Source organism: Pelodiscus sinensis, chromosome 14 (genome assembly GCF_049634645.1).
Source record: "Pelodiscus sinensis isolate JC-2024 chromosome 14, ASM4963464v1, whole genome shotgun sequence".
Taxonomy (NCBI): domain Eukaryota; kingdom Metazoa; phylum Chordata; order Testudines; family Trionychidae; genus Pelodiscus; species Pelodiscus sinensis.
Genome location: NC_134724.1, coordinates 38,510,370 through 38,537,881, shown reverse-complemented (window position 1 = coordinate 38,537,881; position 27,512 = coordinate 38,510,370). Strand labels below are relative to the sequence as shown.

At 46.3% G+C, this 27,512-nt stretch overlaps 1 protein-coding gene and 1 long non-coding RNA gene across 3 annotated transcripts in view; one reads left to right on the top strand and one right to left on the bottom strand.

Annotated features, from left to right (window-relative positions):
- The window catches only part of REC114 (REC114 meiotic recombination protein), a 111,061-nt gene that overhangs the window by 70,314 nt on the left and 13,235 nt on the right, over nucleotides 1–27,512 (bottom strand). The window contains exon 3 of the mRNA XM_075897569.1: nucleotides 11,004–11,087. Within this exon, the coding sequence (XP_075753684.1) occupies nucleotides 11,004–11,087 (84 nt within the window). The remainder of the gene's footprint in view (nucleotides 1–11,003; nucleotides 11,088–27,512) is intronic.
- Nucleotides 1,475–27,512, top strand: part of LOC112545639 (uncharacterized) — a 35,334-nt gene continuing 9,296 nt past the window's right edge. The window contains exon 1 of one of the 2 annotated variants that reach the window (XR_012895834.1): nucleotides 1,475–2,636. This is a non-coding gene — a long non-coding RNA (uncharacterized LOC112545639). Of the gene's footprint in view, nucleotides 2,637–11,225; nucleotides 18,263–27,512 lie in introns of those variants that run through there. The other variant, XR_003089175.2, reaches the window with a different exon arrangement.

Below are 27,512 nucleotides of genomic sequence, written 5' to 3'. Positions count from 1 at the left end.
CAAACATCTTGCCCTAGTTTTGCTTCTGCTTAAGGTTCTTGGTGTAGTGACAGGAGACGGCATCCTTCAAGGTTCTTTCTAGCATCGTTCTGGCAGTTGGGGTGATGATGATGTGGTCTGAGGTCTTTGTTGACTCCCAGATCCTGGAACTCTTCACTCCACATCCAGTGGCAGCTGATCCTCTTCTCCGGTTTTTGCAAGACGTTGCAGATGTGGGACCTGAAAAAGATAGGTCTCCCCCATCTCTCCCAAACTCGCCCTCCTGAGAGCTGCTGAGTTAAGTGGCGATGTCCTGCTCAGAGGTGGTCCTAGTGATGCACTTCCTGACCACATCCCACACAGTGCTCTCTGAGGTACTCCTGACCATTAGGTCCAGACATGTCAGGAAGCAGAAGAGAGAGTGTGATCACTGCCTCATTGCACAGGTCGCTTATCTGATGCACAGTGGACCACCCTGCCTGTGAGAGATGTATATGATGCTAACCAGGTATGGCAGGGCCTGAGGTAAAGGAGGGCACTCTCAATCATGTATGTGCATGCCATCATGACCCAGTAGCCTCATGCAGCTCCTAGCTGTCGTGGTGGGGAACTGAATAAGGCTCTCAATGAGGAAGTGAAGGGCCTGAAAGTGTGTTTCTCGTAGGATGCCATGGCGAGTTGCAAGACTAATAGAGCCCCTACAAACTCTATCCTTTGCATATGGACCAGTGTAGATTTGGGGACATTCAGTATGAGACTCAGGGTTTGGAACATGGTGCATGCCAGAGCCACATGTTCTAAATTGGCCTTGATAAGCTAATCTTCCACATATGGGAACACCTGAACTTGTCATTTGTGGAACAAGGCTGCCATGAACAACATACATTTTGTGAACACATGTGGTGCCATCAAAAGGTCAAATGGGAGCACACAAAACTGATAATGTTGGCCCTCTCCATATAGTATAGGAATAGCCTGTGGGACGGGATAATGGAAATATGCATCCTTCATAACGAAGTTGGCGTACTAGTCCCCTGGATCCACAGAGGGAATGATGGTGGCTAACGAGACCATGCAAAAGAAGAAGTTACTCACCTTGTGCAGTAACGATGGTTCTTTGAGATGCATGTCCCGTGGGTGCTCCACTGTAGGTGTTGGGCTCGTCCCGGCGTCGCAGATCGGAGATCTTTTCTAGCCGTAGTCTGCCGGACCGCGCATGCGCAAAGTGTGGCTCGTGGCTTTTCGCGCCGTTTGAGCATGGGCGGTCCGGCTCCCGCCAGTTCCTCCTGCCTCTTGATCTGAAAGACATAAAATAGAGAAACTCCAAAGAGGGGAGGAGGGCGGGTCGTGGAGCACCCACGGAACACGCATCTCGAAGAACCATTGTTACTGCACAAGGTGAGTAACTTCTTCTTCTAGCAGTGTCCCGTGGGTGCTCCACTGTAGGTGAATATACAGCAGTAGCTCGTGAATGGAGGTGGGTTCGGAGCTAGTATGCAGTAGCTGAGGATAACACCGCTGATGCCACCGCTGAATCCGGTATTAAGAGATTGGGAATGGCGTAATGTGTAGCGAAGGTTAAGTTGGAAGACCATGTAGCAGCTCTACAAATATCTCTCAAAGGAACTCCCTTGAGGAATGCAGTGGACGTTGCGACAGCCCGAGTCGAATGGGCCCTCAATGTCGATGGCAGTGGTTTGTTCCGCCGGTTATAACAACTCCTTATACATTGTACAATAATGGAGGAGATACGTTGCGCGGATAATGGGCAACCTTTAGTACGGTCCGCTATTGATATTAGTAGTGAGTCCGCCGCTTGAAAAGGTCTGGGTCTCTCGATATAGAAGGCGAGAGCGCGTCTGACATCCAAAGTGTGTAGGCGCGCATGTTCAGGTGAAGGATGTGGTTTGGGGTGGAAGATAGGCAGAACTATAGGTTCGTTGATGTGAAAACGAGAGATCACTTTAGGGAGAAAACGCGGTGGCAGTTGCAATATCACCCCTTGGTGTGTAAAGATCGCATAGGGAGGAGAGGCTGATAGAGCAGCTAGTTCACTGACTCTCTTCGTGGAAGTAACTGCTAGCAAGAAAACAACCTTCATGGACAGGATACGTAGACTGCATGTTGCTAGTGGTTCGAAGGGTTTGCCCGTCAAAGTATTCAGGACATTTCGAGATCCCAAGGGTCCGCAGGTTGGGTATAATGTGGGTACAAGTTGGCCATTCCTTTCAAGAACCTTTTCATTGTCGGATGGGAGAATACTGAGCATCCGTCGACAGGTTGGTGAAAAGCTGTTATTGCAGCGACATGTACTCTAATGGAAGCGCAGGTAAGGCTGGAATTTTTGAGGTGCACGAGGTAGTCTAGGATGCCCTGTATGGGTGCAGAGATCGGATCTAGGCCCTTTTGGAAGCACCATGATGAGAAGCGGGACCATTTTGAGAGGTAAGTAGTTCACGTAGATAATTTTCTACTGTTTAGTAATATGTGTTTGACAGATTGCGAGCATTCTACCTCTGATTGTTGGAACCAACTAGGTACCAATCTGTGAGTGCGAGATGGTCCACCTGCGGATGGAGCAGGGAACGATGATTCTGCGATAGCAGATCGTGTTGTACTGGTAGAGGATATGGAGGACGTATCGACATACGATGGAGGTAGGGATACCACGTTTGCCGCGGCCAAGAGGGGGCTATTAGGATCACCGTGGCTCCTTCCCAAATAATTTTCTCCACGACCCTGGGTATCAAAGGTGTGGGTGGAAACGCGTATAGTAGGTGACGCCCCCAGTTGTATAGGAAAGCGTCCCCTTTTGAATCTCGCCCAATTCCCGCTCTCGAGCAATATTGAGGGCATTTCGCGTTGCAATGAGTGGCAAATAGGACTACTGACGGAAATCCCCAGCGTTGAAATATCGTAGAAAGCACTGTGGGATGTAACTCCCACTCGTAGTTGAGAGAAAAATGTCTGCTGAGGGCGTCAGCAGTAACATTGTGGTGACCTGGGAGATACTCTGCGATTAAAGAAACGTTGTGACGGTTGCACATGTTCCATAGATGTACCACTTCTGCACACAAGGAGCAGGATCTGGCTCCACCCTGCTTGTTTATATAATAAACAGTCGTCATATTGTCTGTAAGGATTCGTATGACTTGTCCTCGAATGATGTGAAGGAAATGTTGGCAGGCTTTGTACACTGCCCTGAGCTCCAGAAAGTTGATGTGCATCAACGATTCGTCGGGAGTCCATAGACCTTGTACTTGTTCGTGCCCGAGGTGCGCACCCCATCCGGTGAGTGATGCATCTGCGCTGATGGCTGAGGGCGATGAAAGGGCACGCCTGACGTTAGATTGTTTGGAACTGTCCACCAAGCTAGTGACGCTTTGACATGGGTGGGAATCATTACTGTCATATGGACGTCGCGTACATTGGGGGGACAAATCCCCGCCATCCAATGTTGAAGGCAGCGAAAACGTAACCTTGCGTGTTTGACTACATACGTTGTGGAAGCTATGTGTCCCATAAGTTGTAGGCACCGTAGTATGGGAACCATTGGGCTGATGAGCAAGACCTGGATCAAATCCTGAATCGTCTGGAACCTATCGGTAATGATGCACGCTTGCGTGGAGAGTCGAGACGAGCGCCTATGAATTGTATTGATTGGTACGGTTCCAAGGAGGACTTCGGGATATTGAGAATGAGACCCAGCTCCTCAAAGACTATGCGTGTGGTCTCTGTAGCATGGCGTGCTTCCTGCAATGATTGGGCTCTGATTAAGCAATCGTCGAGGTATGGAAAAATCATTTCGTGTAGACGACGAAGATATGCAGTCACTACAGCAAGGGTCTTGGAGAAAACCTGTGGAGCCGACGAGAGACCAAACGGCAGGACCTTGTACTGGAAATGGTCTGTACCAATTTGGAAGCGTAGGAATCTTCTGTGTGTCGGATGAATCGCAATGTGAAAATATGCGTCTTGAAGATCGAGGGATGTGAACCAGTCCCCGTTCTGAAGTACTGGGATGATTGTAACCAAGGTAACCATTTGGAATAGTTGTTTTCGTAAGAAACGGTTGAGACCGCGAAGATCTAGTATCGGTCTCCATCCCCCTGATTTCTTTTCTGTTACGAAATATCAGGAATAAAATCCTCTGCCCTTGAACTCGTCTGGAACAGGCTCTATTGCTCCAACAGCGAGTAGACGAGTAACCTCTTGCCTGAGCAAGAGCTCGTGAGATGGGTCCCTGAAAAGGGACAGGGCAGGAGGGGAAGGGGGAGGGTAGCGACGTGAATGGGATGGTGTAACCAAGGCAAATTGTTTGAAGAACCCATTTGTCGGTGGTGATGTAGGCCCATCGGTGGAGGTACGGTCTCAAACGGTGGTGGAAGATCGCCTTCGTAGCACTTAGACTGGTAATGGTAGGAATGGTTCTCAATCCCTCGACTGGCGTGTCAAACCTGCTGTCTATTACCCTGTTGGGAAGATGTTTTGGGCGGTGGACGTCTTCGCTGTTGATGTTGTCTATCCCTTTGTTGTTCGTGTGGCCTATATGGAGGAGGTTGCCACAGAGGGGGTCTTTGCCTTTGGTAGGGGGTATATCGTTTCCTACGTTACGAAGGCGTGTACATGCCCGTTTTTAAAGTGGTTCTGGAATCTTTCCCCGAGTGGAGGAGTTGGTCCGTCTTATCGGAGGAGAGATTCTGTCTGTCGAAGGGTAAATCCTCGACCTTTGATAAAAGGTCCTTGGGGGCAGACGACTGCTGCAGCCAAGATGCTCTGCGCATAACGACTGATGTAGCAGTCGTGCGCACTGCAGTGTCGGCTGTATCCAGGGCAATATGTAGAGCCATTCTAGAGGCTGCGTACCCCTCTTGTATTACCGCCTTCAAAATGTCCTGTTTGGCCTCTGGAAGGTGTTGAAGCAGCAATATAAGTTTGGCGTAATTGTCGAAATTGTGATTTGCCAACAGTGCTGAATAGTTGGCCATATGCAGAGTGAGTGTTGCAGAGGAATATACTTTGCGACCAAATAAGTCAAGGAGCTTACTATCCCTGTCTGCGGCAGTAGGCTTATGTTGAGGCATCTTTGCTTATTGTTGTACTGCATCCACAACCAACGAATTGGGCCGTGGATGAGTAAAAAGGAATTCCATCCCCTTAGCGGGGACGAAATACTTTTTATCCGCCTTTTTGTTCGTGGGTGGGGCGGATACAGGCAGCTGCCAAATATCGTCGACTATTTCAAGAATAGCTGCATTCAATGGCAACGAGATCTTGGGCTGGTGAGATTGCTTAATATTACGGAGGAGGTGGTGTTGTTTCTGTTGCACCTCTCCCGTCTGCACGTTTTGACTCTCTGCCACTCTCTTAAAAAGCTCTTGAAACTGATGTAGGTCAACCAAGGGTGAGGTGTCTCCTTGAAAAACTGCATCGTCTGGGGACGATGAAGATTGATCCATAGGTGATCGATCAGGTTCGGGATCTCGAGTGAGAAGACATTGTTGAGTGTGAGAAGGAGACCCAGAGGGAATTGGTGGTCTTGAAGAAGCGGGAGGAGCAGAGTGCTCTCAGGTGAGAGAGGAGCGGGAGTGTGTTTGAGGGGACCGATGATGATGAGACGACAACCTATGGTGATAGTAGGGCGACGTGGAATGACGGGACCTCTTGGAATATTCAGAATGGGTCGAAAACACGGGTGATCTTGGAGACCATGACCTCTCTCTGTAATAGGTGTTGTAGCTGGATGAGCGACGATCATAGTGGTAAAAATGCCCTGATCGTGGAGAAAGATGGCTGGTACGGGAATACCCAGAGTACACTGGAGATGGTGACCGTATTTCAGGAGAGAACTCCGGACTTGGTGACAGAGAAGGTAATTTCCTGGATCTATGGGTAGGTAATGCCAGCAACTGTTCCGGTGGAGAGGAAGTTGGGGTGGAGAGTACAGAGTGAGGGATCTCCACTGGTATTGAAGCAGATGGTGCCAAAGTGCTCTGTGTCATCGCAGTAGATCGTGTTGGCACCGACGATCGTGATGGGCCGGAGTGATGTTTGGAAGGAGGTGATCGCCTCGGTTCCGGGGAGCGTCTCAAAGGGGAAGGTCGTCCCGGTGCCTGTTGGCGCTTTTCTAAAGAAGGAAGCCTCTGCACCGACGATCGTACCAGTGCCGAAGAGCAACTCGGTGCCAGCAAACGTGGCAGTGAAGAGGGACGCTCTGGTGCCGCTGAACGTCTTGCCGGTGATTGGTGTCTCGGTGCCCTCAAGTGTGAAGGGGGCGACGGACTCCTCGGCACCGATGATTGACTCGGTGCTAGCGACCTCGTAGGAGAGGAGGGGTGCTCAGGTGTCATCGAGCATCTCTGCGCCGAGGGTTTTGGTGCTGTTTGTCTTGTAGGCGCTGCAGGTGCCCGGGGCGAAGAGTGACTCTGAGTTGGCGATCGTGCCAGAGAATGAGTCGGTGCCGAAGAGCGCCCCTGTGCCGAGGGGTGGCTCGGTGCCGCAGGACGCTTTGAGGAGCGGCTCGGTGCCGAGCGTCCCGCACCAGCAGAGGTTCTCGAAGCCGTGGAGGTCCCTGGAAGCAGTTTGGAGACCGAGGGAACGGCTGAGACCGTGGAGCCCGATATAGAGGGGCTCGGAGCCGACTTACTCTGGCTGCCTTTCGGCTCTACAGCAGCACGTGCGGCAGGTGCCGCTGATGTTCCTGGCTTATCACCGATGCTCGTTTGTGAAGGTGAGAGGGATCGTGCTGGAAACGGTTTCCTCTTCGTTTTCTTAGTTTGTTCCGTATGCCCCTTTGGTTGTTGGGTTTGGGGCGGCAAGGCTTTGTCAAATAGGAGGATCTTCAAACGCATGTCCCTGTCTCCTCTTGCTCTGGCTGTGAGTTTAGAGCAATGGGGACATTTTTGGGGTATGTGGCCATCCCGAGGTACCTGATACACAAGGAATGGCCGTTGGAGGCAGGCATTGCCTCACGGCACTCGCCACACTTCTTAAACCTCGGCATTGAGAACTAACAGTATAACTATTGAAGAAAAATCTTTTTTTTAAACGACTAGAACTATTAATTATAAGTAAGAAGAACTAGAACTATAACTTTTAACTACGTATATAAAGACTACTGATAAGCTCTCTCTGTCTTTGTGAAACAGGAGTTCATGAGAGAGCAATTAATCCGTCCGCGGCTGAGGACGGTCAGGAGGAACTGGCGGGAGCCGGACCGCCCACGCTCAAACGGCGCGAAAAGCCACGAGCCGCACTTCGCGCTTGCGCGGTTCAGCAGACTATGGCTAGAAAAGATCTCCGATCTGCGGTGCCGGGACGAGCCCGACACCTACAGTGGAGCACCCACGGGACACTGTTCGAAGAAGAATCATGTTTTCTTGACAAAATTCTCAGAACTCCTCTATCTGAAGGTGTAATTCCTGAGCCACAGGCCTGAGGAGATCTTGATAAGCCTCATTGATAAGCCTCACTTGATAAGACTCACTTGATAAGCCTCACTTGATAAGACTCATTCTCTGGCATGATCGCCAACTCAGAGTCACTCTTCGCCCCGGGCACATGCAGCGCCTACAAGACAAACAGCACCAAAACCCTCGGCGCAGAGATGCTCGATGACACCATGACAGGCAGCGTGGTCATGGAGGTGTCTGCCACCACCTTATCTGAAGATGAAGAGAGGAGGTACACAGTACCAGAACATCCTGTTCTTCAACATCTCTATAGAGCAGTTCAGTGGCTGTTGCTGCTTGAGAGAGCGGAGGCAAGAAGCTGGACTGAGGCACAGACATGGGAGGTACTACACCTTTGAAGCCAGCTCCTCATGATGGTGTTGCACATGCTCAACACTAGTTCCCCGTGTTGGCAGTGTGTGGCCAAAAGGAGAGTCTCGCAGTGCCACAGCAGCAATGCAATTTGTGAGCCGAGCCCTAGGGCTTGGTGGTAGGCACAAGAAGTTCTAAAGGGCCAGCTCACTGGCAATGTTCCCTCTAATTTTTCCCACCCACATGTGGAATAAATTTTACTTACACCAAGCATGTGTGGATGTGCACCACCAGTAGAAACACATGCTGCGGGCTGTGGGTGCTCTGCCTATCAGCTGGGCAGCATCTGAATCTCTCCTGGGTGGCTGCCCAATTGCTCAGCTTATACAGAACACTGCTTACTGGACCCTGCCACTGACAGGGACAAGAGACCAGCAATGCTGATGCCTTCTGCAGTCTGTGGAGCCTGGAGCAGTGCAGAGAACAGTGCCGTGAGCAGAATCATTACTGGCTATGGGAGGACGTCAAAGATTCATTTCTGGGGCCTGAGGAGTATTCCATGCTGGACCACAGAGGTGCTGAGCCTGATGTTGCGAGGAAATGGCAATGTGAGGTGGAGTCATGGCTCAGCATTGCAGGCTTGCCCCTAATCTCAATAGGTGCTGCCACTATCAGTGCCGTGAACACCGTATCATGTTGCAACAGCTCTTGCAGAGTGTGCACTAGGTATCTGAGGAAGTGGTTTTTCCTTAAGGTATAGCATGTCGTAATGCAGGAGACTATAAGCTTGGAGATACGTTATGATGACAGAGGGTGCCACTTAGTATGCTCCATTGTGGAAATGAGTAAATGGTCAGACTTGGAGAAAGATCGAGTCCTAGCTATATAAAAAGCAAGGGCTCTACGTACATCCAGCAAATGAAATATCGCATCTCTAGTAGTTAAGTGTGGCTTAGGATATAAGGAAGGGAGTATAATTGGTTCATTTATATGGAAGTCCAAACAATAAGGTCTTGGATCACTTGAAACCTTTGCAGAGGTAGGTATGCCCTTGCTGATGCAGAATCTAGTCGAGTACCTATGAACTCTAGAGTTTGTGTCGGTTGTAGAGTTGATTTTTGTATATTTAGTATAAGGCCCAACAGCTCGAATGTTTGCCTGGTTGTTGCTATCATTTGGTGTGCCTCTATTTCTGATGGGCCCTTTTACCAAGGGATCGTGTAGATAAGGAAAGATAATCCTGCCTCGTCTGCGAAAGTAGGCCACGACAACAGCCAGCATCTTTGAAAACACTCTGGGTGCGGAAGAAAGGTCAAATGGTAGCACCCGGTATTGGTAATGATCTGTTCCCACCACGAAACGTAGGACTCGTCTGTATGTGGAGTGAATAGTTAGGTGAAAATAAGTGTCCTGCAGGTCGAGGGCTGCAAACCAGTCTCTCTTCTCTAACACTGGGATTACTGATGCTAGGGTAACCACTTTGAATCATTGTTTCCAAAGATATCAATTCAATCTGCGGAGGTCTAAAATAGACCTCCAGCCGCCCATCTTCTTTGGGGTGAAAAAGTAATGGGAGTAGAACCCCTTTCCTTTGAAGCTTTCGGGTACCAACTGAACTGTTCCAAAGTTGAGCAGACGCTGCACCTCATTTTAGCTGATCTTCGTGAGCAGGATCCCTGAAGAGGGGCAGGGAGGATGTGAAAGTGGCAGAGACACAAATGGGATGGTATACTCTGATGTAATGATTTTGAGGACCCAACGGTCTGACGTGATAGTGGCCCAGCAATGACGAAAAGGCCTCAAACGACAGTGAAAGGCAGGAGTGGGATATGATGGTTGGTGCGTGATGGGGAAATTTTGCAGACCCACAACCAGCATGTCAAACCTGCTGCTTGCTCGCCTGCTTATTGGTATTATGGGCACTCTGAGGACGTCTCCTCTGAGGACACTGTTTATTCCTTGTTTGATCGAAGCTGCATTGCTGATAGCCATTGATGGACCTAACCTCCATTAATCTATCTAGCTCTTTTTTGAACCCTGTTAAAGTCTTAGCCTTCACCACATTCTCTGGCAAGGAGTTCCACAGGCTGACTCCAGCTTCATAGCAGAGTGCTGTGGTGTCCAAAAGCAGGTCAACCAGACCACACAGAGAAAATGCTTTGCTGTCCCTCAGAGAGGTAGGCAAGCAAGCAGGAAAACCTGAGAAATGGCTGTCCAGGGAGGTCCCTTTAAGCATGAACCTCAGATAGCCTCAAGCAGCACCCACACGATGCCCTGCCTGAACTGGTTCTGGGTGGCCTTAAATGTGATTTAGTATCCAATCAGTGTGGACGCTCTATTTTGAAATAACTAAGCGCTATTTCGATATGCATTTTGTGTATAGATGTGCTATTTTGAAATAAGCTATTCCAGAAAGTCTCTTCTGGAATAGCTTATTCCAAAATAAATGCGTAGTGCAGACGTAGCCTCAGGTGCTACAAGACCATTGTTGGTTTTTAATCTTATACAACTATAAGACTGAGCAGTAACTGTAACTAGGGTACTGAGACACCAAGAGGCCAGAGCTGTTCCAACAACTATCACAGACCATATGAAGGAACTGAGAGGATGAGGGTCAGCAGTGTCTTTATGGCAGTGTCTATAAGGCACCACTCCAGAGACTCCACAACTGATCTGATGGATATCTTTAGGGTAAAAGATCATGCACATGGTAAGTGCATACACCTACTGGAATGCACATAAGCAATCACTCAAAGAACAGCTAGTTCTGCACCCTCATAGGATTTTGCAAAGGTGATATGCTGCAACAGATCGAAATGCCCCAATAATTTTGCACCTGAATGACAGAGGCATAATCCATGCCCCATAACACAGCACAGTTCTGAGTTTACAACTTATAAATCCTAGGAAATTTATGCACTTTCTACTAATAATCCTGTTAAGATATCTAGGACAATCTGGAACACTTTTAATTACATCAAATAAGCACATATATTTAAAAATCATATCCATGGTTGTTGTAGGACGAATCCAAAAGTACAGAGGCTCTAAACCATCTACAAGTAAGAAAACCATAGGTCCATCAGCTAGAGGAAAAATTTCCTTCATCTTCACCTTATACATATAAATTACTCTCCGCTCCTTTGAACTTCCTGTTGAATTTCACCAAAATCAATACAAAAAAATGAAACTGAAGATATTTAAGTCCTGGCAGGACATCCATATTTTTCTATCACAAACATTAACAACAATGCAACTTACTTTCAACTTTGAACCAAACAACAGACAATCTGCCCTTCTTACTATCTTCAACCATTTATGAGCATCAATTAATGAAAAGCCTTCCTGAAATTAAGAAAAAAAAAAGGGTGACTTGTACAGAAAACCTGTAAATCAGTAGAACCCAATTATACATGCTAATAAATTGACCCTGTTTAATCAATAAGAAAATATTTACAACATGAATTTAAGGCAGAAGAAATCCTTTTACCAATAAAGATTGCAAATACAAATATTAAATTTTTCATTCAATATGTAATAATATTTCATACATAAACATAGTTTACATGTACAATATACAGTTTTCGGGGTGAATTAAGTCTAATTTTTGCGGTGAATTTTATCAGCAGTACCAGAACATTAAACTAAAATTATTTTTTTAAATGTCACAATTCATACTTAATGAAAGGGAAATTTGACCTGTACAATATGAGAGTTTTGAATTCTACTCAGTCCCATAAAGTATCCCTAGAGGGCAGCAGAGCGCATGCAAGTCTTGAGAAGATACCAGTTCGCTTCTCTAAAGCAGAGAAAGATACTTGGGTATTTTCTTAAGAAATATTTAAAGAAAACAAAAATATTCTATTAAATTATTAAATGTTATGTTCCAATATGTTGACTGTGAACCTCACATAATCAGAACACTAAACTAAAATGTTTAGTGTGTGGTATATTAAGAAACTGATACACTGACAGTATACAAATACTGCATATAAAACTGGCTATGCATATCAAAGCTACTTCACAGAGTACTGTATACTCAGCACTGGACTTCTACCATGGAAATCTAGTGTTCTGCTGTGCAAATTAAAAAAAAAAGTTTAAACAACTGCCTGAAATACTCTAAACCGCATGGGGGAAACACTCAATGTATTATCTCCAAGCTATTACCATCACAGACTTCCCTTGACCGTTAGCTTCTTGGGATATAGCAATGAAAAAAGTTGAAGTGTTTATTTTTTGAAGTTATGTAGAACTGATATTTTAAAAGCTGTGTCAGCAAAAGAATTAATGTGAAATATCTATGTATTGTAAATTAAATTAGATTACTCAAATACATAGTAGCAGGATCTCAAGTGAAAACCTTCAAAAAATTTAATGGAGTATGAAGGCCCTCCCCCCCATTTCTCAAGGATTTCCACGGCAGACAAAGATGAGAATATCAAAAGGGAGTAAATGGTAATAGAGCTCAGAAGAATATTCAGAGAGGAAGAAGGAAGATGAAACAAAGGCAAAGATGGAGGATAAAATAAAAGTCAGCTCAGAGAGAGTTAGCTCAGCATGATGAGAGCTATACAAGATCTGAAACAGTAACAAGTGTAGGCTTCCTAACTCAAGCCAAGTGTTTCTATTGAGTTTATTGTATACATTTTTATTGAAACAGCATAAATTCCAAAGAACCAGGATTATCATAGTTTTTTCATAGTGAGGACCATACCCTTAATAGAGAGATGGCCCATGAGACAATCTCTTCTCTTCCTCCCGCCATTCCTGAATGTATAGCATTCTTTGGCAACTAATAGAGGTACTTACATGCAAAGGTAGTCTCAGGAAAGATTTTAATGTATTTTTAGCTGCCTTTCAGCAAAGATCAGCATCCAGAAACAAGGAAAACTGCCAAAACATTTTATCAGCCAGATTTCCTTGGACTTTTGATAAACTGGGCAGACACTCACACACAGGGTGGTATATTCTTTAATAAGATTTAACCATGTCAGCAACAATTGTGTACTCCTGAATTACTACACTAACTTAATGGAACTACAAACAGTCCCCTTGTGGAACCACAAACACTCCAACCTATTTGTACCCCCTAAGAAGGAATTTGGCTCTTGTGTTCCATGCACTAACTACCAGTATGAGGTTTGCCATAAGGCTTTGATAGGCTACACAACTGCCTAATTTATAGGAAGAACAAATTTCCCTGCTATAGTGGTGAGTAAACTGTCTATAAAATAGTGCAGATTTTCCTCTAGAAGCTACACAGGTATCTCTAGGAACATAGATTTTTTTTCAGGAACTCCACGTAGGACTTGCTCTTCTGGTACTGCAGAAGAAAACTCTAGTACCAGGACTGGGAGGACCTTTCATTGAGGTAGAAGAGATGTTCAGATGAGGCAGGTTATAACCTTTCAGTGTTGAAGGTCTATCTGAAGGAAGTAACAGTGACAATCCTTGATGCACCAAAGAAGCTCAAAACCAATATTGAGCAAGTCTACCAGTACTGCTGGAGAAAAATCCAGCAATAGATTGGAGATAGGTTTCCACAGTGATTGCTCAGCACCAACTTCAGCTAGTCTATCAGTACCAGCAGGGAGACTTCCTTTCTTGGGGAATCTATTTCTGTAATGCAGCAGAGATAAGGAAGTAGACAATCAAGGCATCACCAGCAGTAACCAGTAGGCTAATGATACATCTGATATGTTACAAGAGGCTGTGTATTGACAACTGACTCCATTCCCTTGATCTCATCTTTCCAGGACATTGCCTACAAGAAAGCCTTATTCTCTGAAATGGGAGACATAGGAACTCACTTCAGACTCTGGAAAGGAATAAGAGTATTCCAAAAGCCATGATGAAACTGTGCCCAGGCCATTCCCGGAGTGAGGGAGGATTGGGACTACACCCCAGGCCTGTCCCCCATTCTGCCTCTTCCTTCCCCACCCTGATCCAACTCCATCCCATTCCCTAAGTCCCAGAGCCTGCTCTGCCCCCATTCCACCTATTCTTCTAAGCACCTTCCCCCAAGAAATGCAGCCAGAGGATTAGCAGGGAGCCTGGTACTGGCAATAGGGTTTGGATCAGCCCCGCACTCACTGGCAGTGGCAGTAAGTAGAGAAACTTGGCCCCAGCCTGCTCCACTCTGCTGTCTCCCATTGCTCCGTTTCTCACTGTGAGTGAGCATGAGGAAAGTTCTACCCTTTCCGCTATACAACATGGCTGGGAGTTGTGAAAGCAGACCAGGCTGGGGCCAGGCTGCTCTGCTTCCCAATGTTCCTGGTGAGTGCAAGGGCAGTCACAACCCCTGCTATCAGTGCCAGGTCCCCCGCTAGTTCCCCAAGCCACCCTGAGCTCCAGGGTGCCTCCCAAAGCACAGAGCCAGGGTGGAAGCCCTGTTTGGATGGGATAGATCTGATTAGGGGGACACTGCTGAAGATCAGGGCTGAGATTCCTGATGGACCTATAGTACGAGCAGCAACTATGAGGGCACCTGCTTTCTTGCTTCTGGAGCTCCCCACCACCCTGTCCTGCTAGGCCAGATCCTCTGGTCTTCCCCAGATAAGGCACAGAGTTGGGGTAACTGCCCCCTGAAGAGCAATGCAGACATTGAACCACTTCAGCTCTGGAAGAATGCAATTCTAGGGCACAGCACTCAGGAAACCAGCCCCCAAAAGGGACCAAAATCACAAATAAATCCATCTTTCTCTGTGTAACAGTTTTACACACTGAAAGGTAATTCAGGTCTTCCCCTTTTATCAATGAAAGGATATGCACACTGATTGTTCCCCCAGGTAACAATTATTTACACTGAGTTTGATAGTAAAAAAAAGTGTTTAAGTACAAACAGTAAGATTTAAGCGGTTGCAAATGAAATCACACCAAAGTAAGTTATAAAATGAAAATGAAAATGCACAGTTAGTTCTAATACACTAAAACTTATTGCAAACAGTTTCTTACCCTAAAAGCTATTATTTCAGGCAAGCCTTAAAGTCTAAGATCATCTTTTACTCTGACTTTGGTCTCCAGTTGTCTTTGTTCCCAAGCCAGCTAAAGACAAAGGGACAGAGTTTCCCATTGCTTAAATATACTATTCCCTGGGCAGGAATCCTTTGTTCTACATCCCCCCCCCCCCTTCCATGGAAAATTACTTGATCAAACGGGAATCCTGGTGCTAGGTGGTATGGTCATGTTTCACCAATCATCCTTGGACATACGGGACAATCAAGGCTGTTCACAAGTTAGGGCTTCTGCAGCACTATCGATGGCTCTCATTAGCACATTTAAAACCATAAACTAGGGACATTAAAAAGCATGTAATTTTGTAACAAATTTTGTCAACTACACGATTGATAAAGGTTAGCACTACAAGCACTGATAAAGGTTAGCACTACAAGTCCCGGCTTGTGCTAGGTCCGAGATAAGGATGTTAAAGAGTAGTTGACTCGTCAACTATCCGATAAGCAAATGCTAGCAGACAGAGACAGCAAAGTGGGGGAAAGGGGTACTTCAAAGCACCCGGGATCAGCTATGCGGTGCTGCCCCTTTGAACGCCACCTAGTTATTAACCGATATTTAACATCCTTAGTCCGGGAGCAACCTTGTTCTGGCTCGTCACTTAAAGTCATTTACGAGCTGGGTGGGCAGACTGCCCAGCTCAGTCCCAGCTTGTCCAGATCCTGCCAGCCACACCCACTGCTTGCAGAGCTGCAGCGGGGGTAGTTCCTTGGACCCAACACAAGCAAACTCTGAGACAGGTTGCCTGCCTGTCCACCTCCTAAATGACTTTCAGGGCAGAGCCATAGCAGTAGTAGCTCCTGGACCCAGTGCAAGCCAGGACTGAGCCAGGCTGCTGGCCAGCCTGCTAAAATATTTACTGTCAGAAGGAAGGGAGATGTGTGTAGCAGATAGCATTAACCGACAAGCATCCACTAGTTTAATCAACTACACTATTACATCTCTACCATCAACACTTATACTTCATATTTCTAATTTTATGTACAAGAATGATACGTGCACCAAAATAGGAAATACAGATCCAGGAGATTGTAACATTAAATTGGATAGGTTATATGAGGGATTTTGTCCAAATCATCTCGAGTTATCCATATTTATATTCATAAACCAATTTCATAAAGCATGAGGGGGGAACTATCACAGGCACTATCTATACTGTGACAGTAGCCTTCCATCCTCGATCTACAAGGAAGCAAAGGAGAAGAGGAAAGAGGCAGCTGAACTGAATTCAAAGGCATAACAGCTGGTATAGGTTAGTGGAACTCAGGTAAGATCTTCCATTTGGCACACTGTTCTGGCTTTGTCTGCCTCAAGGAGACGGGGGAGAGGGGCTCACTGTCCTGGAGCCAATTCTTTCCTAATTTTTTCCTAGCTGTCGGGGAAAAGGGCTGAGACAAACCCACTTTCCCTTGGACTGCATTTGGCTTAGCAGAGTTGGCCACTTCAATCTTGCCTGGTTCCTTTCCTGCTCAGAGAAGGAGGACCTAATCAACCCCACCTAGACTGCGCTGCGAGAGGAGAATGTGCATCCTATCACAGACTTCCCAATAAGATAATCGATATAAGATTGGTGGTTAGGAGTCAACCTTTCCTTTTACCTCTGGATTTTCTCAGGGTATGTCTACACAGCAAAGTTATTTCGAAATAACAGCCGTTATTTCAAAATATCCTAGCGTCTACACAGCCATTCCGTTATTTTGAAATTAAATCAAAATAGCGGAGGGCTTATTTCAAAATTGGTAAACCTCATTCCATGAGGAATAACGCCAATTTCGAAACTGCTATTTTGAAATAAGTGCTGTGTCGAAATTTATTTCAAAATAAGGGGCCTCCAGCCTTCCCAGGGTGCTCTGGTGGCCACTCTGGCCTCAACCAAGAACACTCTTCTCCCCGCCCCCCCCCGGAACCCTTAAAGGGGCAGACTCTGGCCACAGTGCCTGTGCCTGCTCCAAGCCTGCCAACCCAGAGCCAGCAGTCACTGCCCCTGACTCAGTGGCCCCAAAACATGAGCCAGCAAGCCACTGGCAGCCAGCCCTCCACCGCTCCCCAGGACCAGTCTGCCAGTTCCCAGGAGCCTGCCAGGGCCTGGAGAAGGTGGGCACCTTCCTGGTCCAGGGTGGAGGTCATGGACCTTATTCAGGTTTGGGGGGGGGGGGACACCCCCAATGTCCATGATCTCCATACTAGATAGAAGAACGCGACCATCTATGGCAGAATATCTGCCAGCCTGGCCACCAAAGGCTACATGCAAACCCAGGAGCGGGTTCACATGAAAATCAAGTTGGACCGGCAAGACCCCTAACCTGAGCTTCCCCTTCCCCTTGTTTCCCTGTTCTAGCTACCTCCCCTCAGGTTTCCCCCTTCCCTCTCTTTCCCTCTCCCACCTCCTTTCCCCAGTCTCACCAGAGTTTCATCCCCCCCCCCCCAGTTTTGTTAAAGAAAGAGTGTTTGTGTTCATGAAAATACATGTATTTTATTTTACATCAGGAAGGGGGGCTAGGAAGGGGTAAGTGGAAGGATGTGAGGGAGGAATGAGGCACCAAGCCCCTAGTGGGGCAGACCAGGGAGGCTCTTAGTGCTCCTCAGGGTGGAAGCTCTACCACAGGGCCTCCTGGATACTGACAGCCCCCCCGATGGACCTCCCGGATGGCAGCCTGCAGAAAGTGCAGCCAGATTCGCAGCAATGTGTCCAAGAGAAGCACTAGAGTGCCCAGAGGCAGCTCTGGCTCCATGTTGCAGATTGCTGTGGTGTTCCCAGTGAGGGCAACCAGAGCACGCAGAGACAAAATGCTTTGCTGTCCCTCAGAGGCAGGAAAGGAAGCAGGGAAACCTGAAAACCAACTGTCCGGGGGGGGGGGGGGGGGGTCCCTTTAAGCACAGGCCTCAGATAGCCTCAGGCAGTGGCCACACAAAGTAACTCCTGACCTGATGCCCTGCCGGACCTGGTTCTGGCCGGCCTTAAATGCTATTCAGCGTCCACTCAGTGGACACGAAATGCTATTTCGAAATGCATTTTGTGTGTAGACGCATTATTTCAAAATAACTATTTCAAAATTAGATATTTCGAAATAACACTGTAGTGCAGACATACCCTCAGTCTGACCTGCCACCTGAAGCTTGCAGGGTCACCAGCTGCTGCAAATGTCTCAGCAAGGGAAGCAGAGTAGAGGAAACAATCTCCCCAGATATCGAACGTAACCATAGAATATAGCCAAAAAGGGATTGACACACTGAGCAGAATTGTTAATGTTTAACGAATGGAAATAAAGTTTTGAATTCTCCTCCAAAAGGGACTGGTAGAATTTGTCTGCCATTGTGGACGCAGCAGGGAAAAGAAAATAGAAGAAACTTCAAAAGGCAGAGCATCCTTCTCCTGTCTGTGACTAACAAGTGTAGCTGTGTCTCCTAGCTACAATCAAGCTGAGATACCCATCATTACACATATGTGGACCTTAGGACTAAAAATAAATGCTGAGCCCATATTCATAGAGTTCCTAGAAGACAAGGTTGGTGCTACTTAAGTGCATTTTTCTGCTCTTCTGCTGACTGCGCAGTCCCACTCTGATCTGTACTCGTGAAGGCTTCCTTCCTTCCACATGCTATGGTTCAGCCCTTTATTTGCCAGAATTTTTATATTTGAGTTTCTTTACTTAGAAACATTTTTGTAAGTCTTTTCTTATCAATTCCCAGTAGGGTGTTAATGTCCCTTTCAAATCCACAGCCTTATATTTGTATATCAATTACTTAAAACTTATCTACAAGCCTATATTGTTTTTGATTAATCCACACTAAGTTTATTCATTTAACGGTTCTGATCCCTCAGTCGTTTTGCATCTGCTAGAGGTGAGGAGGGAAGGAGTTCCACAGCAGTCAGTAAACAGAAATACAAGTGTGACAGTGTAGTGACATACCCTCCAGGGAGACAGCGAACAGACATTGTTGCTCTCTAATTCTAGTAGGATTGTTGGCAACATTACTTGAGCAAACAGCAAACTCTGCCCTTACATGCCAGAAATAGTTCTATTTCAAGAGGTGAAAAAATTAGAGCAAAAATTCAAAAATTTCCAGCTTATTTTCTGGACACTTCTCATCTACGCTCCAGGATGTCAGTAGTATCACTAAGGAGCAAATCCTAAAGCAGCATGCAAGTCCCTCACTCCAACGTAGGGAAGAGTCACATGTACATTATGCCTACTGTTCTCCCCTCTCCTCCAATTAGGCCAGTAACACATTAAAGACAGAAATTTAATTAGTTTGCCATAATTTATTCTTGATAAATCTATATTACATATAACCCTATTAGCTTCTAGCTGCTTACAAACTGACTGTTTAATAATTTATTCTATATCTTTCCAGATATCAAAGTTAGGCTCATTGGCCTACAAGAAAAACCCCCTCAAAACTCACTGACTTGGCTCCTAACAAGCTAGAGGCTTTCCTCACACTCCAGCCTCACCCTCAGCTTACTTGGATTTAGTCCATGGGGCAAGTAGACATTCGCACTCCAGCCTTGCAAGGGGGCCCAGAGCTTCAGAACTTCCCCCGGCAGGAAGGTGAGCCAGTGCTTGCATTCCAGTCCCATGGGATGGGGGAGGGTGCACTGAAGTTTAGAGATTTGCCATGGAGCTGAAGCACAAATGCCAGCTCACCCTGCTGCGGAGGGACGCCCCTAGCCTTGCTGTGGACCAGATTCAAGTAAGTTGAAGGCTGGATCCATCCCATGGGCTGTAGGTTCCCCACTGCTGATGTATTCTGACCTCCCGCATATCACAGGCCACAGAATCTCACTCACCCATCCCTGCTTGACTCATAGCCTCTGAGAAGTCTGATGACTGATAAGACTTCAAATTACAGAGACGCCACCACTTACTCTAATCCTAAGCAGCAAGTACCTGAAGAACTTAGTGCAGAGATGAAGCAGTGGACTTTGAGTTATGACATTAAGGTTTACTTTAAACTTGTGGGTAGAGTTATTTGGAATATTAAGAAATAAACATACAACAAGGGTGATTTTATGTTAAAAAAATGCCAAAAGAATATCTGCCAAGACTCTCACGGAGAGGACATAGCTGTAGCTTGTTGGGCTGTGCTTTGAGACATAATCCTCTCTGACCATTATTTGTAAGTTCTTGTAATATATTTATATATCTTGTAAAAATATTTTTTCTGGGCTGTTGACAACATTTTCTAAAATGTCATCTTCAGATTAATCACAGGAGGTTCCAAAGAAAAATCTCATTCATATGTAAACTTAGGAATTGTGAATATTAGGCTGAGAATGGAACTCTAGAAATTGGGGTTAGTTCTGCTTTGGGCAGGGAGTTGCACTTTGTCACCTCGGCTGTGTCCAGACTCAGGGGTTTTTTCGGGAAAAGTAGCCTTTTTCCGAAAAAACTTCCCCTGCGTCCAGACTCAAGCCGCGTTCTTTCGAAATTAAATCGAAAGAACGCAGCTTTTCTTTCGATGGCGATAAACCTCATTTCACGAGGAAGAACGCCTTCTTTCGAAAGTTCCTCTTTCGAAAGAAGGCGTTCTTCAATGTAAATAGGGCTTCTTCGAAAGAGAGCATCCAGACTCACTGGATGCTTTCTTTCGAAAAAGCAAGCCGCTTTTTCGAAAGTTCAACGTGCAGTCTAGACGCTCTCTTTCGAAAGAGGCTCTTTCGAAAGTATCTTTCGAAAGAGCCTCTTTCGAAAGAAGCTTGCAGTCTAGACATAGCCCTCCTGAGGTTTCTTCCAATCCTATGATTCTATGCTTCTAAGTAGGCATAGAGTAGGGAGCCATGAGCCAGATCTTCCCTAATCCTGCCTCCTACTCCCCAGCAATGTAACCCTTTTCTGTCTGCCATGGGTCCCCAAAACATACTGCTGGAGAGGATGTATTACTGCTTTTGTTGTTTCCCTATCAAAGTAATTTTTCTGCAGGGAAGCAAAGAAATCTGCAGTGGGACATAAAATCTGCATATATACAGTAATGCAGAATTCCCCCAGCAGTAAATTATGGATGGATAACTAAGGGTATGTCTACACTAGCCCCCTAGTTCGATCTAGGGAGGCTAATGAGGGTGACTGAAATTGCAAATGAAGCGCGGGATTTAAATATCCAGCACTTCATTAGCATGTTCCCAACCAGTTGCCATTTTAAAAATTGACTAGCCCGAAGTAACTGCCCACGTCTACAAGCGGCAGTGAAACGGGATTCCGAATTAAAGCCCTAAGTCGAATTAGCTGTTATTCCTCCTGCAATGAGGTTTACCAGCTAATTCGATTTAGGGCTTTAATTCAGAATCCCGTTTCACGGCCGCGTGTAGACATGGGCAGTTACTTCAGGCTAGTCACCTTCTAAAATGGCGACCGGCCGGGAACACGCTAATGAAGCGTGGGATATTTAAATCCCAGGCTTAATTTGCAATTTCAGTCGCCCTCATTAGCCTCCCTAGATCGAACTAGGCGGCTAGTGTAGACATACCCTAAGTTTCCTCTTTCTCCCTTGTGAATACCTGGTGCTCCGTAATCCGCTACCTGGGAAGTAGCCAGCTGTAAAACAAATCTCCATAAATGGGAAGGACAACTTGAACATTAAGAAAATTGAACCAACAAAACAAAAGCTCCTATATGAAGAATTGTTTGTTTACTTGGTTGTTTTTATTTTGATTCTTTCTTCTCCCTTCATAAGAAGGGTTTTAATAAAGGAAAATCAAGAAAGGCTGCAGAATCCTTTGACCAAAAGCTTTATCAAAGACAAATACATTTTAAAGGGATACAACTACAAAATTAATGAAAACCAGATGTCAAAATAACTTGAGCAAAACACATTGCTGCTTTGCAAAGGAAATTGCAACCTGCTGGATATACTTACCGTACACACAAGAAGGCTGATCTTAAATACACAATTTGTAAGTCTGACAAATTACTGAATTTATCCCTCAGAAAATAGTGACTAATGGATTATTTGCATCTCTTGATAGGTCACCCTACTAATCCTGAAATTGCATCCAATTTTCTTCAAGGATTAGTTTTATGTAAACAGAATTTGAATGACCTTGTGACATCTAAAATGTGCAACTATTTCTCATAACTGTTGAAGGGATTGGTATGCAAAGAAGATAATCAACTGGTTCAAGTGAAACAATGGGGGGGGGGGAAGAATTCAAGAGCAGACTTGTGAATTACTTAATCTGGGGGGGGAAACTGCATATAGAGAAAAGTCCCTGATAGTATTTATATTGACCAGGAGAGCTAATTCTAAAAAGAAAAACATTAAATAGAAAGTAAAGAAAAGATTCCTCCATTTTGATTGCAAGTGCTTTGGAAGACAGAATTAGGATTCAGAATGATCTGGACAAACTGGAGAAATGGTCTGAGGTAAATAGGATGAAATTCAATAAAGACAATTGCAAAGTACTCCACTTAGGAAAGACTAATCAATTACACACATATAAAATGTCCACAGTACTGCTCCAGGACTGGGATTGGCACAGATTCTCTGGGCGACACTTTACTTCTCAGTTAGATAAGGCCACTCCTCTACGCCTACCCGCCCACCACGCTCATTCCCAGAGTTCTGGAAAAAAATCAAACTTTAATTAGAAGCCAACAATTTCCACCTGCCAATCACAACACACACTCCATGAAGGGGAGGGGGAGGGCAAAGGGGAAGTGGAGGGGAAAAAAAAAGCCTCACTCACAAACACAGGGGGGAAAACAAACAACTACCAAAAAAATACACACCAACCCTCATTCACAAACACAAGCTCAGCATATAGCAATAAAGCCCAATCACAATACACACTTCCCTCAAGAGTCCTGTATCTGCTTCTTCTCTGCCTGGAGAACTCCCTCTCAAAAGCCTCACTCACAAACACAGAGAAAAAAACTCCCTCTGCTGATTGGCTGGGCCTTGGTAGGGGGAGGGACTTTCAGGCACTCCAGGGCTTTATAAGGCAGTGGGCAAGTGACCAAGGAGCTTGCCAACAGGTGAGTGCTGAGAGGGAGTTAGGAAGGGGAGAGGGACGGGGGCGAGGTTCTCTTGCCTTTCTTTTTAAATCCCTTCTCCAGGACAGCAGCGATGGATGGTGAAAGGTCTGCTGTTGTTACCTGCACGGAGTGTGCCATGTTTGTCTTCCTCCCGGAAGAAAGAACAGATTTCATCTGCACAAAGTGCAAGCTGGTCACCATTTTGGAAGAAAAAATTAGAGGACTGGAGGCCCAAATGTTGATCCTATGCTCGATCAGAGAGGATGAACACTTCCTCGATAGAAGGCAGCGTTTAATCCTTCAAGCATGGCAGGCAGAAGAAGAGCCAGAGAGGGCAGTACGGAACCAGGAAGAGAACTGGCAGCATGTAACTTCTAGAAGGGGGAAAAAGGCCACTACGGGAATCCCCCAATGCTATAGAGGTAAGTAATCGCTTTCAGGTTCTCTCCACAGGCTCTGCAGTGCTGAATGCTTTGGAAGGGACCTCACAAGGAAGAAACCACAAGGGAACACCATCTACTGGAAGGCATGGGATGCGTAGTCCTAAGGATGAGGGTTCCATGGCCACCACCCCCAAAACAAAACGACGGGTGGAGGTGGTCGAGGACTCCCTCCTAAGAGGAACTAAGCCAGGAAGAACTGGAGGCCCTGGCTCAGTCCAAGAAATATGATTTAATTGGGATAACAGAGACTTGGTGGGATGATTTGCATGACTGGAGCGCTGTCATGGAATGGTATAAACTGTTCAGGAGGAACAGGCAGGGGAGAAAAGGAGGAGGAGTTGCACTATATGTAAGAGAGCACTATGATTGCAATGAACTCCAATATAAAGAGGGAGAAAAACCTGTTTAGAGAGTCTATGGGTTAAGTTTAAAGGAGCAAACAACAGCAGTGATGTTGTGGTTGGTGTCTGCTACAGGCCACCAAATCAGGTGGATGAGGTAGATGAGGCTTTCTTTGGACAACTGAGAGAAGCTTCCAGATCGCAGGCCCTGGTTCTCATAGGGGACTTTAATCACCCTGACGTCTGTTGGGAAACCAATACGGCAGTACACAGGCAATCCAGGAAGTTTTTGGAGAATGTTGGGGATAACTTCTTGGTATAAGTGCTGAAGGATCCAACCAGGGGCCATGCGCAGCTTGACCTTCTGATCACAAATAGAGAGGAACTAATAGGGGAAGTAGAGGTGGGTGACAACCTGGGAAGCAGTGATCATGAGATGGCAGATTTCAGGATCCTGACCAAAGGAAGAAAAGAGAGTAGTAAAATACACATCTTGGACTTCAGAAAAGCAGATTTTGACTCCCTCAGAGATCTGATGGGCTGAATCCCCTGGGATGCTAACATGAAGGGGAAAGGAGTCCAGGACAGCTGGCAGTATTTTAAAGAAGCCTTATTGAAGGCACAGGAAGAAATCATTCACATACACAGCAAGAAAAGCAAATATGGTAGGCAACCAGATTGGATTACCAGAGAAATCCTTGGTGAGCTTAAAAAGAAAAAGGAAGCTTACAAGAAGTGCAAAATTGGACAGATGACTAGGGAGGAGTATAAATATATTGCTTGAGAATGCAGGGGAATTATCAGAAAGGCAAAAGCACAATTGGGATCAACAGGGCCTGTGATCTGGAAGCTTCTCTCAGTTGTCTGAAGAAAGCTTCATCTACCTCATCCACCTAATCCGGTGGTCTATAGCAGACACCAACCACTACATCACCCCTGTTGCTTACAGCTCTAAACTTAACCCATAGACTCTCAACAGGCTTTTCTCCCTCTATACTGGAGCCCTGAGCAATCATACTGCTCTATTACATACAATGCAACTCCTCCTCCTTGGCTCCCCCACCTGTTTTTCCTGAACAGTTTATACCCTTCCATGACAGTGCTCCAATCATGCGAGTCATCCCACCAAGTCTCCATTATTCCAATCAAATCATAGTTCTTTGACTGGGCCAGGGCTTCTTATTTTTCCTGTTCGTTTCCCAGGCTTCTTGCATTTGTGTACAAACACCTTAGATAACCAGTCAATCACCCTATCTTCTCCATTCGAGTCAAGGGTCCTTTTTTGTTGCTCATTGCTCTTTGTGTTTGTTCCCGGTATCCGACTTCCTCACTTACCTCAGGGCTTTGGTCACTATCCCCCAACGAACCTAGTTTAAAGCCCTCCTCACTAAGTTTGCAAGCCTGCCCGCAAAGATGCTCTTTCCTCTCTTGGTTAGGTGGATCCAATCTCTTCCTAACAATCTTTGCGCCCAGAACAGAGTCCCATCGTCAAAGAAATCAAAGCCCTCTCTCCGACACCACCTGCGCAACCATGCATTTACTTCCTCAATTCGACGATCCCTACCTGGATGTTTTCCTTCAACCGGAAGGATGGACGAGAACACCACTCGTGCTTCAAATTCCTTGATCCTTCTTCCCAATGCTACATAATCTGCTGTAACCTGCTCAAGGTCATTCTTGGCCGTATTGTCGCATGGAGAAGCAGGAAGGGGTAGCGATCCAAAGTTTTGATCAGTTTTGGAATACTCTCAATCACATCCTGAATGTGAGCTCCTGGTAAGCAGCACACTTCTCAAGATTGCCAGTCTGGATGGCAGATGGATGACTCAGTTCCTCTTAGGAGGGAGTCCCCAACCACCTCCACCCCCCATCTTCTTCTTTGGGGGAGGGGAATTTGTGGAACCCTTATCCCTAGGACTATGCATCCCATGCCTTCTGGTGTTCCTTTCTGATTTCTTCCCTGAGAGTTTCCTGCCAAAGCATTCTCCACTGCAGTGCCTGTGGAGAGAGCCTGAAAGCAGTTACTTATCGCTACAGGAATGGGGGATACCTGAGTTGGCCATCTTCTTCTTCTAGAGGTCACATGCTGCCAGTTCTCTTCCTCGTCCTGTACTGCCCTCACTGGCTCTTCAGCCTGCTGTGCCTTCCGGATTAAATGCTGCCTTCTATCTAGGAAGTCTTCACCCTCTCTGATGGAACATAAGGGCGATACTTAGGCCTCAAGTCCTCTAATTTTTTCCTCCAAAATGGCAACCAGATGAAACCTCTTCTTTCTTCCGGGAGGAAGACAAACATGGCACATGCTGTGCACGTAACAACAGCAGACCTAGCACCATCCATATCTGCCTTCCTTCTGAGAGATTCCTCAGATGTTATTAAATGCATCCTTAAAGGGCAGGAGAGAGAAAAGAAAAAAAAAATTTCTTCAAGGAAAAGAGCACCAAACACTATGGGGGTTTCCCAGGGTGAATTCCCAGGCAAACATCCGTGTAGGCTGCTACCCTGTTCGCTGCTCTCTGTGTTCGCTCTGGCTGCCTTTTTTAGAAGGCTGAGGCTAGGTCCGGATCAAAGCCTTGCCTCTGATGTAATCAACCCCTGAAGGCCCACTAGAGCTCAGGAAGTTTTGATAATAGTGTAGTGAAAAGATTTTAAAGAATGGCTAGTGTATCGCGCCTCCTTCCAACTCCCCTTCCAAACTCCCTCTCAAAACTTCCTGTTATCAGCCCCTGTTCGCTGACTCACTGCTGTATGAAGCTCTGGACTGCCTGATAGCTCAACCAATGAGCAGAGGCTTCTATATTTCAAACCTTTATTAGAAGCTCACAGCTTCCACAGGCCAGTCACAGGACACACTCCTGGGGGCGGGAGGAGGAAAGGGAGGGGAAGAGGAGAAAAACACACCCAAACCCTAGACAGACAAACACAAGGTCAGCACACAGCAAGAAACCCCCAAATACAACCACACACTACAGTCAGCCACTTCCCTCAAGGGTCCTGTATTAGCTCCTTTTCCATCTGGAGAATTCTCTCTCAAAGCTCCCTGTTATCAGCCCCTGTTCACTTGCTATCCCAAGCCCTTATACGTTCTCAGGGCACAGTTACACCGTAACTTTTTTTTCAATTCTTCTGTAGGAAGAGGTTTTTCCAACATTTGACCTGTCTAGACTTGGCTAAATGTCAGAAAACCCCTTTCTTTTGGAAGCTCCCTTATTCCTTGTGGAACGAGGAATACAGGGGTTGCCGAAAGAGCACGTTCACTCTTCCGCTAAAAATAGGGGGAAAACAAATGTGTCTCTGGACGCGGAAGAGTTTTTCAAAAAACTCTTGTAGTCTAGCCATACCCTCATTGGTTGAGACAGGATGTGTGGGCTCTGGGGTGGGAATGAGGGATTTGGGTGTGGGAAGGGGTGAGAGGTGCAAGTTCTTAGAGGGAATCTGGATGCAGGAACGTTATGATGCTGCGGCCAGATGGGGGCTTGGCCCCAATTGGGAATCTGTTGGCCAAGCTTTGCTTTTAAATAAAATATTATGACAAACACAAAAAGTTTCAGCATTATTTTTATTTATGAGAAGGGTGGGGAACCAGTTTTGAGTCAGAGGTCACTGACCCTCAGAAAAGTCAGTTGGGGCCACACAAGTGAGATGCAAAAAAATAATTCCTCCAACCCTCCCTCCTCCAGCCTCACTAATGTGGCCCCAACTCTGCTGGTGGGAGCATGGGACATGGTACTGGGGAAGGGTGATAGTGCGTGCTGGGGCGGGGACAGGGTGCTAGTGGAAACAGGGTGCCAGAGGAGACAGGGTGCCAGAGAAAGCTAAAGCAGGGGACAGGGTGCCAGCAGGTGCTGGGGCAGGGAACAGGGTGCTGCGGCAGGGGACAAGGTATTCGTGGGGGTAGGGACAGAATGATGGGGCAGGTGGCAGGCTGGTGGGGCAGGTAGTAGGCTGCCGGTGGGTGCTGGGGCAGGGAACAGGGTGTTGGTGGGGATAGGGAGT